The sequence below is a fragment of the Gymnodraco acuticeps genome, unplaced genomic scaffold, assembly GCF_902827175.1.
Source record: "Gymnodraco acuticeps unplaced genomic scaffold, fGymAcu1.1, whole genome shotgun sequence".
Lineage (NCBI taxonomy): Eukaryota > Metazoa > Chordata > Actinopteri > Perciformes > Bathydraconidae > Gymnodraco > Gymnodraco acuticeps.
In genome coordinates this window covers 124075-137570 of record NW_022990454.1, presented here as the reverse complement: position 1 = coordinate 137570, position 13496 = coordinate 124075, and the positions used below count along the sequence as shown (strand labels likewise).

At 42.7% G+C, this 13496-nt stretch overlaps 1 protein-coding gene across 1 annotated transcript in view; it reads left to right on the top strand.

The window, feature by feature from the left end:
* The first annotated feature begins 2582 nt into the window (after nucleotides 1-2582).
* dnah9 (dynein, axonemal, heavy chain 9) overlaps nucleotides 2583-13496 on the top strand; it is an 82344-nt gene continuing 71430 nt past the window's right edge. Inside the window, exons 1-3 of the mRNA XM_034225759.1 lie at nucleotides 2583-3002; nucleotides 4775-4971; nucleotides 5045-5203. Of these exons, the coding sequence (XP_034081650.1) occupies nucleotides 2583-3002; nucleotides 4775-4971; nucleotides 5045-5203 (776 nt within the window). The remainder of the gene's footprint in view (nucleotides 3003-4774; nucleotides 4972-5044; nucleotides 5204-13496) is intronic.

Genomic DNA, 13496 nt, shown 5'->3' with positions numbered 1-13496 from the left:
TGTCTGTCTAATAATCTAATAATAAAAATAATAAATTTCAATAACGTGCTTTAACCACCAGGTGTCCCTTTCTATCAGCTGTGCGCCGTTATGATGTAAATATACCACTATACCGATTGGATCAAATATAAAAAGTCAGCCGAATTAGTGTCGATACTGCAAGGAGACTTATATTGTGAAGAGAAATTGAGGATTGTGTTTAATGGCTGATATATTTATGATCCACGTCACATATTCAGTTTCGGCGGCAGTGCCTCATGTTTGTCTAGAAGTCTTCTAATCAGGGCTCTATAAATAGAGAACTACGGCAGATGTGTAATATTTAATGCAGCCGAACCGTGTATTACAATGCCTTTATGTGATGACCTTCAAAGAGAAAAGCAAGCACACTCGGAATAAAGTATTATTTTATTTTTAAAAAATGTTTTCGTATTTCACATCAACAGGAAGTCCGGTTAACTAAAATGTCCGTGCGGAACAATACCCCAACCCATAGATCCGTGGGTGAATAATGTCAATCACCACATTACACACATCCCTTCACATTTACATTTGAATTTACATTAAAGTATTTCGTGAGGCCTTCTAAAATGTTTTTAAATATAATTAGGGGTTGTAGTAATAATCACGTCCATTAATACAGATACAGATTTCAGTATTCTGAGCCCCTACTCTCCCCATAACTGACGGCAACAAAAGTCCTACATTATTCAATTAAAATAAAGAAGTCAAAACAATAAGTGTGGCTTGATATTGAGTAAGAAAACGGTTGATAAACGCTGTGATAATGGATCTTCAGCATTCGCTCGCCATCTCAAGTCGTCTACAACATACGTTTAGGGAGCTACAGTATATAGAAGCCTATGGACATCCCGGAAAGTTGAAAATGTACGCTAAGGGCCGCCCCCCCTTGCGTTGGAAAAAGCCGACACGGCCCCCCCCCCCCCCCCTTGCGTTGGAAAAAGCCGACACGGCCCCCTCCCTTGCTTGGGAAAAAGCCGACACGGCCCCCCCCCCCCCCCTTGCGTTGGAAAAAGCCGACACGGCCCGCCCCCCCTTGCGTTGGAAAAAGCCGACACAGGGGACTTGACATAACGTCAACATAGGCCGACCTGGGAGTGAGGATGTGTTGTCTATTACCAGCATTCAGGGAGCTCTATGCAAGTCAATGGGGACTCCCTCTTAGTTAGCCAAGGGATCCTGGTGTGTGAGGCAGAGTCCTGCATCGGGTCGGGTGACCCGCAAAAAAAATGATTCGCGGGTGGTATTTTTTCAAAGGCTTTTTTCCGGGTTCGGTTCTGGGTAAAACAAAGAAGATGCTGGTCGGGTCGCAGGTGTTGCATAATAAATATATTAAAATAATAATAATTTAGTTTAATGTTTAAAATCCTCAGACCTCTCCCCCGCGGGACCGCGCATAATCATAACCTCTGCAGCGCATCAATCTGCTGCTGTGCGCGCCACATTCGAAATGGCTGAGGTGAAGCTCTCTAGCGGAGAATACAGCATTTTCAATAACACTTCCTCAAGAGCGAAATCCAACGTCTGGGAGGCTTTTGGTGTCATCCTAGATGGAGGAAATAACCAACATCCCACGCTTTTTGAGACAAATATGAAACTGCGTGTGTTAATAATTGCACGTTTTCACTGCTCATAGGCTATTCGGGTCGGTTTGCGGATCTTGTGCCGTCGGGTCGGGTTGCAGAACTAATTGGCAATATGTGCGGGTAACGGGGCGGGTTCGGTATTGCACGTCGCGGGTGCGGGGCGGGAGCGGGTCCCCATGCAGGACTCTGGTGTGAGGTGCTCCGCGGATTGGTCCATTTGGGCCAATCCGGTCATTTGTTGTTGATTTGGGTGTTCACACATCACAGAACCCAGGAAGAAAACAATGGAAAATGAGAAATCTCCAATGAGGCGTTCTGGGGCAGCACAGACAGGTCTTCTCTGTGTTAGAGTTTTACTCGCTACAGGGCGTACTTTGAGGGTTTTTGACTCTGCAGACCGTTTACATGCAGACAAACCTTCATAACACACAAGGGGACGGGTCATAACCAGAAAAGCATGACATGGGACCTTTAATACATTTAACAAAATAGTTTAATGACTTCATTTCAAGTTATTTACTTTCTTAAAAGTAGGCTACCAATCAAGAATCAGACAGGTAGGCAGACAGACAGACAGACAGGCAGACAGACAGACAGACAGACAGACAGGCAGACAGACAGACAGACAGGCAGACAGACAGACAGGCAGACAGACAGACAGGCAGACAGACAGGCAGACAGACAGGCAGACAGACAGACAGACAGGCAGACAGACAGACAGACAGACAGACAGGCAGACAGACAGGCAGACAGACAGACAGGCAGACAGACAGGCAGACAGACAGGCAGACAGACAGACAGGCAGACAGACAGACAGACAGACAGACAGACAGACAGACAGACAGGCAGACAGGCAGGCAGGCAGGCAGGCAGACAAACAGACAGACAGACAGACAGACAGAGGGAAATCCTGGGTCAGCTGCAGGTCTCTCAAGTTCCCTAGCAACGGCTTGGTGAAAGCAAACTCTGGTTACTATGGAGACGGAGATACAGAGCTCCCAGTCAGTCAGGCCCAGGACAGCAGCACGTGCAGACATGGAGCCCCCCGCAGAGGACAGCAGACTGGCCTTCATACGGGACTATGTGCTGAGGACCCTCAGACTGCAGCCGGCCCGCTGGCACAGCTGTGTGTCCAGTGAGGACAACCAGCGGGTTCTGCAGGATTTCCTGGACCGGGCCGAGCAGCGGACCCTGGTGGTGTCTGTGACCGTGGCCGGGCAGCTGCAGCCCGCCGCCGCCCTCCCCTCCTCCCCCGCCTCCAGCAGCAGGGGCAGGGCGGTGTACTTCGTGAAGCGGAGCCGGAGCGCGCTGCGTCGGGACTGCATGGAGGAGAGCCTGCTGTACGGAGACCTGTCCCACAATGCACTGCAGCACTTCTCTGCTCTGGTTGAGGAGGTGAGCAGCACACTGTGTTCATGAAGTTAGTCATTGTTGTCTTCCAAACATCTTCTGTGATCGGTCCAACAGGTGCAGAACACCCGGCGTCACCCCACTGTGTCAGCAGAACTCCAGTCCTGTTAGTCTCGGTTTATTGCAGGTTTTTCTATGTAGCCTAAGTGCTATCCTAGAGACAACCAACAGACAAATCATTGTTTGTAACCTTAGTTACTGCTACAGCATGCTCAGTAACCAAGGTTACATGGATACAAAAGAGAAATAATAAAAGTCTTAAAACTAATATATTCTTCTAAAATATGGATGGGTTTTAATTTTGGCCCCATGCATTTAGTTGTGCATTGAGGAGGTATTTTGAAGCACATGATACAGACTCAGTCTGAGCCGGACCCTTGGCCCGGTGCGGTGCTGCTGTTAGACACATGAAGGTTTTACATTAAATAATATGATGAGCTTATTCAATATTTCCCATGAGTTCAGACTGTCACATTCTGAACGGATGTTACCAACTGTTTTGCTTTTTGTGAGCGAGGTCTTTAAGTAACATATATATTTGGTATTGTGTATGTCCTCCCGGCTTGATTTTCTGGCCAAACACGTTAGCTCTGTGAGCATTTGATAGTAAAACACAATGCATGACGTAATAACATTACGTCCAAACACATGTCCACGGTTGCACAGTGTGTATGATTTAAAGAGACAAAAATAAGACAGGACTGCTAATAAACTGTATATGACCACATCTTCCTCTAAGTCTCAGATTCTCAGGTTGGGGTTGGTGAAGTTCTCCTAACTCTCACGGAGCCTACACACGGTGGCGTGCGTTGCCGCTTGGCGGTGGGCGTGTCTTGAGCTTGGGGAGTCAATGCGAGCAACGCGACCAACAACCAATCACATGAATGTCCCGCCCCGGACATACAAAGCAAAGCATTCATGCTACATCCATGCTGGCTAAATATACTGTCTATGCTTGCTAGCTGTCCATTCAAACGAAGTACACTGGATATAAACTCCCCAAACAGGCGAAAACCTACCAGTGTCACCCACTGTCTCTGCCACCTCCCCCCATGCCTGGCTCCTCCGGTTTGTATCCATGTATGTAAAGAGGGACTGGTCATATAGTCCCGCCACGATCATTTTCTCCTCCATTTTTTTACATATGGGAAATAACTGCGGTCTGGCTCTCCCAACATACACGCGGTTTGATTGGCTAGCGCTTGTAATGTCAGATTTGCATACGCGGGATTTGATTGGCTGACGCCTCCGTCGAGGCGGCAAAAGTAGAACATTGCTCTACTTTTGCAGCGAGCACCGCGAGAGAAGCTACGCTTTTCTCCCACAATGCAGTTCGGCAAATCGTGACGTCACCCCATTCAAAGTGAATGGGCAGAAGCGTTGAAGCGGCAACGCACGCCGCCGTGTGTAGGGGCCGTCAGAGTAAATCCACCTTCAGGGGGTCCACCAGCTTGCACCTGTCTGCATGTCTTTTTTCTATGATGACTGGGGTTTAATGAATGATGACTTTTTTGATTCATCCCTTTTCCAAATTAAACACAATCAATTGGTTTCTAGAATTGTAACAGACCATTACATCATTATAATCTTAGAATTCTTGAAGGGAAACATTTTGGGATTGTAATTGCACACACAAACACACACACACACACATTTATTTTTGTCCTGATTCACTTTCACCTGTGTATTTATCACACGTTTACTCTAAAGCACAAGCTTTTTCCGTACGGAATGTCAACTTACTTACACTGCTCCAGGTTGTGGCCCCTCTGCTGTTCAACAGTAAGAACCACACTGAGTGGCCCCAGGTGGTGTCTCAGGACGTCAGGCGCCACGTCCACTCCCTCAGGACTCATGCGCTGGTGGTGTCAGGCCAAGTCCACGGCAGGACGCTGCTGCCTCTGCCTGCAGGCTGCCAGAACGTGGAGCAAGCTGACCTTGAGACGGACAAGCGGTAAACCAACAATCATGTCGAACGGTCATTTTCCTAACTCCAAAGTAAACATCTCCCTTGTGACTCTTCCCAGGGGGGAGATGGTGAATAAGAGCATCATCCACTCCCTGGAGTCAGCAGTGATTGAGTGGAGCCATCAGATCCACGCCGTCCTGAAGAAAGACTCCTCTGACGCCCTGCTGGAGGGCCAAACGCCCACACCTCACTCAGAGCTGCTCTTCTGGAGGGACAGGTATGCTCCTCTCTTATTACACACTGAATGTAAAGTGCTTCTTCCTTTGCTGTGAGTGTGTGGCCCTGACAGAGGACCTCCAGCTGGTACTTCTTATTGTTTTAGATCCAGAACTCCTGTGCATTCGAGGGAAACTGGAAAATGTTTACTTTTGTTAACTGTGTTCTTATTCTCAGCGTCCAGGAAAGAGAAGCTTAAAAAGGAGACTAAATGGAGTCTCTGAGATGTTTTCAAATTTGGTACTTTAATAATAAAAAGCGCAGTAAAATCACAAACAGGATATTGTTCGACAGAAAAGCAGCTGTCCCTGGCTCTCGCTAGCAGAGAAAAGAGGCCGAACCCCTCAGGTCTCGTTGTTTATATATCCTCTCCTGGCTCCTCCCTGGGGGCCGGCTCTCCACGTATTTAATGTCCGTTGTTACACATATCACAAGATACAGACATTGTACATTCAATATATATCTAAATACGCCTTTTCTCCTCCTTAACTCTTTCATGACTTTTCATTTAACACATTCTAAACGCTGTAATCAATACTCCAAAAAATACAGGAAATCCTTCACAGCAATTTGGTTCCGGTCGTTCCGAATGTTGTCACATGCTACCCACATCTGTAAACAATAACGAACTCAAATAAACTGTACCTTCATTTAATATCCAACAATAATAATATCTCGACGTCTATAGTTGTAGTGTTGAAATCAGTAGGTTTCGGTGTGCAACATCATATCGCTGCTAAATTCACCTTTATAGGAAATGGTATATTAGCCTCATGCTAAATGCTAACCGGAGGTGAAGGATTTTCAGAATAAAAGTCTAACTGGTTGTGCACAAGAACTTCTGGTTTTTCAGTATAAAACAGCATTTAAACTAAAGGTACATTTAAGGTACATTATGCCATCAAAACATTGATTTTAATTTCTAACAGTCCCTCCTTACACACCTAAAAGGTGTGTATAATACTGAAATCAATGAGTTCTTCATCTGAACTCTGCATAGTACATAACTCATATCAAAAACATACAAATGGAATGGTTCGAATAGCCTCAACTTTACAAAAATACAAAAATACTTTGACTGCGTTCAAACATAAAAGTTTTCCCTTTTGCATAACTTCTAGTGTTAACATTCAATATGGCTCTTTAAAATAGCAGCAATGGCTTGCTATCAGAACATTTCTTCCTCCCTCCTTTCACACAAACCGTTCTCATACCACGCTCAGTGTTAAGGCACTTGTTTTTACAAAGTGAAAAGAAACGACCCATTTTAAAATAGCAATGATTTATAAAACATGGGATCCATCATATTAGTACAGTATAGAATACAATATCTTGTACCAGTGTAATGTAATAATAAAAAATGAAAATACACTATCTTGGAATAGTATAGTATAATAATGAATAAAATAAACATACACTATCTTGGAATAGCATAAGTAAATTGAAATGGATTCACTCCATTTTAGCATTTTTCTTCTTCACATGATTTCATCATTTAAAGAATCACCTCGGCTGGACATTCATTGAACAACCTCATCTCTGAACATCCATATCGTTTAACATCATTCAAACTAACTCATCATTTTCATCAACATCTGTATACGAGGGTGGATCGTCCTGTTCTACTAGCATTTGTAACTGTCCCCCATGAGAAATGTACCCTCCCTCCTTTCATATCATTTAAGGTATGAAAGTAATATGTTCTCTAAAAGAGGCCGTTGTGATCAATCGGTATTTTAGGACATGGAATTAATGCAACATCTAGGCCTCCCCTGGGCGCCCCTATGCTATCCTTGTACCCTTGAGCCTAAACTCCCCCTGGGACTGGTCTCTTAGCCCTACTGGCTTTGGGGTGTTTCGCCATGTTGATTAAAAACATCACTGGCTGTGCTAGTGCACAGGTCCCAGCCCAATCCTGTGGCGAGACTGAGTACAAGGTTTTAGTTCCACGATACCACCAAACATCTACTCTGGGGTACGGCATTTTAGACGGTCATTTCTGGGAGAAGATTTTGGTCAGTTACAACAGTTGTAGAATTTCATCACTTAAAAGTTCCTACTTCAGTAGCTTTGGGTGGTCTGTTCTAATGCAGTGATAAAGTCCCTGAAATGGTGTGAAAACCGGTGAAATATCACTAACGCATTACACTAATTTATTTTCAATTCTGGTCTACTTAAATAACTATGCTGACCCCCTTTAACAGTGTGTGGAACCTTGGGTGCCCGAGCATGTGATAATTACTCCCTCCTTCAACAAGGACTTTAAAAACAGAAGTCATTTCATTAATGGTTTGTAGTTCAATTCAGAAATGTTCACTCATGGCAGATATGTTTCTCCTTTTAAATAACATCTCTAAATGTCAGGTCATCACTGATTAAATGGATGAGCATTAGGAGGTGGTGGCACTTGTCTTTTAAAACTCATACTCTGGTGCCGTGCGCTCCCTCTGAAGCTGCAAGTAAGATTTAAAACATCTGCAGGGTGGGTTGAGCGACCCCTTCTCCCTGAACGATATTTGTTGTTGAAAATATGCACCATTAAAATGAGTGATCCAAGGCCCCGCATGTATTATTCCCAATTATACTAGTTTTTTCAAAATTAAAATCTTCAATCGCTCTTTGCCTAGTGTCTTTTTAAAACTCTACATCTTGGACGACAAACAAATGTTGTTTCCACCTTAACAGTTCTCCTATGGTAATAACCATGCTACAATGGTGAAACCAATACTCTAGATTGGAATACTTTATTTGGCTTGGTTCCAGCTCTACCTTTAACATTTTCCATTCAAATAAAGATTTGCCTGCTATCTATTTTGTAACAAATTAAATCTTCCCCAAATTCTCACATGAATAAGAATCTCTATAAGAATAATTTGTTTATATTATGAAAAGATTGAATAATATGTTCCACCCTCAGTGTGTTTTTAGGATTATTTTCTAATAAGTGTGTTTATGTGTAAACTCACTCACTCCTGTGTTCCTTCTCTCCCCCTCTGCTCGTCAAGCCACGACCCCCTCAGGTTCTGCTGGCCCATGCCAACTCCTCTGGTTCTGTCTTCTCCTCCGTCCTGTCTTCTCCTCAGTCCATCCGCACTTGGATCTTCCCGCTGTAACTCTTTTCAGTGGCCCAACTGCTTTGCATTTCATCTCCTCCTTTTCAGTCTCTACGCTGTTGCATGGAGGGCGTATTCCGCTCTCATGTCCCACACTCTGCTATTGTGCCAAATCTCGTGGCTCAGTTTGGAACTTCATGTCCTGTTTGAGGGACCGATGAGTTTGCCTCTTTGTCAGCATGCTGGTTTGGTTCTGGATGCCTCAGGTGGAGATGGTTCTGGATGCCTCAGGTCGTTGTTGGTTCAGCTCGGGTAGTCTGTCTGTTTGATGGAGGAGGAGGAGTCTCCTGTGGTGAGGTCATTTGTCTGAAGATGGGGTCGTAGCATTCTGACAGGCAGAGAGAGAGAGATCTCGGGCCGCATTACCTATAGTTAATTCTAACACACTGAGGTAAAACATATCCAATCCTTTCCACTCTATTTTCCTAATCTTACTATCTGTCTTAGATGTTAAATGTCATCTAAACCCAATTAATGTCTACTAATGGTTGTGCCATATCCCTAAACATTGTTTCCACCCACTGTAACATGGCTACTCCAAATAACTCTTTCAGGAAACCATTTTCTTCTATAAATTAAAAATACCTACATGTTTCAAGCACCACATATTTCACACACTATAAAAGAACGTCCTCATATTTTCTCCATTACTTTAAATCTCACTGTTATTTAGAACATAAGTAACTTTTGTGACTGGACATATCTGCAATGTCGCCACAATCTGCTGGGGAATTTTGTTCATAGAGTTTGTACGTACAAAGCTGTACTTGTGGGTTAGTAGCCTGTTTCTACTGTAATCATTTTCAATAATTGTGCTCTGGTCACCGGTTGGTTGTCCATAAACTTAACAGGGGTGTTTCTGGCACAGACTAAAACATGGATCCAGTGTATTTGGAGATTCCCCTAATCTGTAAATCCCCATCACTGATTATCCCGATCACTTAAACCCATCTCATCATTTGATACAAGAACTGCATATATGGGGGGTGAATCATCTTGATTGTAACCGCGTCACCTTTGGGACCGAGTATTTCTAACTCCTCCTCTTGTTGCTCAGCTGATCTTTTGGCTCTGGGGATAAGTGAAACTCTCTGAAACACAGCTGGAGTTTTGTTAGTGATGTGGGCATTCTCTATGAGTGGACTAATGGATCCATGTCTTACTTGATATTGTACTCCCCATCCAAACAGAAAGGTGCCAAGTGTAATGAGCACAATCAACAATGCTATTCTGACTCTTATCCCTAGGGGACCCCACAATAGCTTTGGCTTTGTTCTTGACATCATCTCTATTTTCTCCCTTGGTGTCAGTTACAGAATTTAAATAATGAGTACTATAATAACATATACAAAAATTGGACTCTTTTTCAGATGTAAAGCAAAAATAGGTTTTCACTTTAGTGTACTATCTTTAACAATCTATAGACAATTCGTCTTTTGAGCTGTTTCTATCTTTATCTTATTTCTATTTATCGTTTTGTTCCAGCTCTGCCAAATCAGTCCTAACTCCCAATAATGTTCTGGAAGTTGCCAGTGAAGGGTGACAATGTGTGAGGTGGTGTCAATTTGCTCCTTTTTCTTTACCTTTAAACCGGAGCGCGTGTGAAGTTCATTACAACTTCTCACTGTTCCGTCCACTGGGGATCAGCTCACTGTCTTTTGTGAACTTTCACCCTCACCTGGCCGAACAGGAGTCTCTTCTGGTGTCTCGTCTTGTATCTCTGTAGCTTTCTTAGCCTGTGTAGACAAAACTTGGATAATATTACTCAGAGTTCTGACATATTCATTACTTTTATTCGTCTAATATCCAAAACTGGACCACTCCCTCCTTGGAGGAGGCCCAAGCGTCGGCATACCTTTTGTCGTTATGAGACCTATTATTAACTACATGTTATTATTTATTAACTACAACGTCACTGAAATCAATATATCTGTATAATCATGACACTCCCTCCTTTGGGCAGAACATGCTCAATTAATATTGCAATGATTACCCTATTCTGAACAGGACATGTAAAACCCATAACGTTGCATTAAATAAATATAACTTCTCCGTGTACCCATAAGGCGTACAAAATATCGTATGATGTATGGCTTTCTGATGGTATAAAAACATATTTACTAAAAATCTGCCATTAGCACAAAAAATGGTTTACTTGTTGCAATAATGGCTTTTGTCCTGGTATTATGCATCATTGCTGCTGCGAAAAACAATACCCCTGGTGTCGCTAATGCGTCTCAATAATTCTAGGATTAGAGGATTGTTTGATACTGCTGTACAAAGATATAATAAAATAATATGTATCTAAACTAGAGGGAAACATACGAACCATTCTCACAGAGGGTGACATGCATGAAGGGCTGGTGCCCCTCACTCAAAATGAGATAGTGCCTTACGCACTACATTATAAATCAGTAAAATTACTCAAGAATAAATAAATAAAAACTGATTCTTGAAACTGTTGTAAAATCCCTACAACTTCTTCATCCAAGCTCTCAATCAGTGTTATGTTATTTAATCTGCAGCTCATTGCCTTAAAACAGATACTTCAGACCGATTATAAAATTGTGTTTATGAGAAAAATGTAATCTGACTCCATAAATCACATAATTGTTACAAAAACGACACTTCCACTAACAATAAATGAAGTTCCCCTTTAAACATAGCCCCAGTCTTCTGACGGGGTCTATCTATGTACTGGCTGGAAAATGTTGTGCCAGTCTCTGTCGCTCTGTCACTGTACTCCCGCTAACAGTCACTCTCTAGTTCTGCTGGGTTCTTGTTGACTTCTTCACTGGTTTGAGACAAGCGACCCTATCGGACACCTCCCTTTGTAGCCAGACTTCACCACAGCAGAAGCGAGTTTCTGTTTTTAGGTCTCAACAGCTCCACGTCAGGTGTATCGCCGCCCCTTGAACTGCAGTCGGTGTAAACAGGAGGATTTGGTTAGGATCCTCCGTCTTGGGCGAGTACTAGGTTTCCGTCTTCATATTTTTGAGTGGAAACCCGTCGTCTTGACCTCACTAGCTGTGTGGACACAATAGTTTTCTGTGTGGGGGAACAACATCACTCTTACTCTCTATCCTTCTCATAATTACAAAAATAGTCTGCTAAATGTTCTACTATGTTTTAATCTTCTACTAATCTGTGGATGCTTTATGTGTAAATGCAATATGCTACTCACTATCTCTTTAAATAACATTCAACTTCTCCCTCCTGTGGTGACAGATATGACTCAATGTAGCTGGATTTCAAAATACCCTTGTGCTGAAGATGCATCACCTGGTGGTCTGGCCCTCTGAGCTTCCTCATTGCTGTGGTTGATACCAGGGTGTCAGTGGCATTTGGGTCATGTTTGACACCCCTGTTCGTCTTTGACATCTCTGGGACCCCCTGCCTCCGTTGTCATCATGGAAACAGGGGTAACTGCATGGAGGGCCGTTGTTTGGTGTAATGTTCTGCGGACACTCTCTGGACCAATGTGTCAGCTGACCACATTTGTAGCAGCCTTCATCTGTTCTTCGTCTTGATCGTGGCTCTCCTCTCCATTGTCCCTTTTGTTGATGCTGTATGGGAGTGTATGCCTGTGCTTGCGGCAGTACTTGGGTAGGATGATATGCAGGTGTTTGCTGTTGCCGAAATTGTGTGGGAAGATATTCTGGTACTTGCAGCATCCTGTGTTGCGGACAATATCTGGCCCAATGTGAGAACTGACCACATATGGAGCATCCTTCACCTTGGATACCTTGTCCTGTTGATCGATTACCTCCTTGGAAACGCCCTCCTTCTCTGCCACTTTGTCTTCCTCGGAAACCTCCTCCCCCTCTTTGTTGATTCTGCACCTGAATGTCTGGAACTTCCTGAGCTTGAATTGTTGGAGGTGTCTGACCTGCCTTCTCTGGTTCTATGGCCATTCCTGATGTAGCTGCCATTTCTTGTTTTTATTAGCTTCGGTATCTTTCTCAGCTATTTGCATCTTCAAGAGTCTCAGTTGTAGTGCTTCCATTTCTGTCTTTTGTGTTTGTCTTTCTTCTGTGATTTCTTCTAATCGTATGTTCTCTTCTATCAGGTGTTTTGATTTACTGGTTAGCACTTTTACTTCATACTCCAATTCTTTGAGATGTTTGTCCGTGGAGACTCCATCCAACTGCAAGACTTCTCCTATAGAACCAACATTCGGGGAGGGAGGAGGGACTGCTACTTGGACCACATTTATGCTGTCTGCCAATAAGCTGGCATATTCCAGATGGAGTATCAGACTTGTAACTCTTATAAATCTTTCTTCAGCTTCTCTCCATATAGTTAGCTGTTGTAGGCATTGTTCGTGCTCATAGTCGAGTACTGCTCTTCGATGGGCTTTTGTTGGTCCAGGTTGATCATCTGCTGGATACAGTCCTCTCGTTTGCCATTGTTGCAACAGTTTCTCCATTTGGCTCCATGTCTTTCTTCTAAGATTTGGAGCTGTTAAAGCATCTGATCTGATTTTTATCCTTCCTGGCTGTGCGTCTAGTCCCAGCTTAGTTTGTTTTGGTGACATGCTCTCTTCCTATTCGAATGAATATTATTAAGTTATCAAAGATTAAGCACCAATCCTCTGACTAGCACCGTCGTTCCTGATAAGTAATATCCTATGTCATCTGAACCTAACTTTAAATCTGCGCTTTTTTAAGTTTTTATTTATTTATTTTTTTATATATATATATATATATATACTAATAAAGTTAATTAAAATATACAAATTATGCAAATTTTAAAATCGGAAATGCTAAAATAAAAATGGTATAGTGTATGGTTTTGACTTTGAAATATGAAAATTAGAAATCTGGTGAAAATCTAAATCTACTGTGTACAGTGCATACCAAAGTGTATGAAATTATGTAAATGTCCTAACTTGTGTTAGCTTCAATACATTTGTTTGCTTATTTGAAAAAGTATTATGTAAAGTTTCTTATCTTATAATTAGAAACCACTTGCAATTCTATCTCGGCGATGAAACATGTGTTTATTTATAACACTTAAAATTAAACTTCAAAATGCTATTGAGTGCTATCTATGTAATAATTCTGTACTACCAGCAGAGTGCACTATTGTAATTTCCAGCTTAATCCACTAGGGATTACTGTTGCAAAACTAACCTCTATTTAACAAGAAAAGCTTATTTTTCTTCTTAAAAATGGAAAG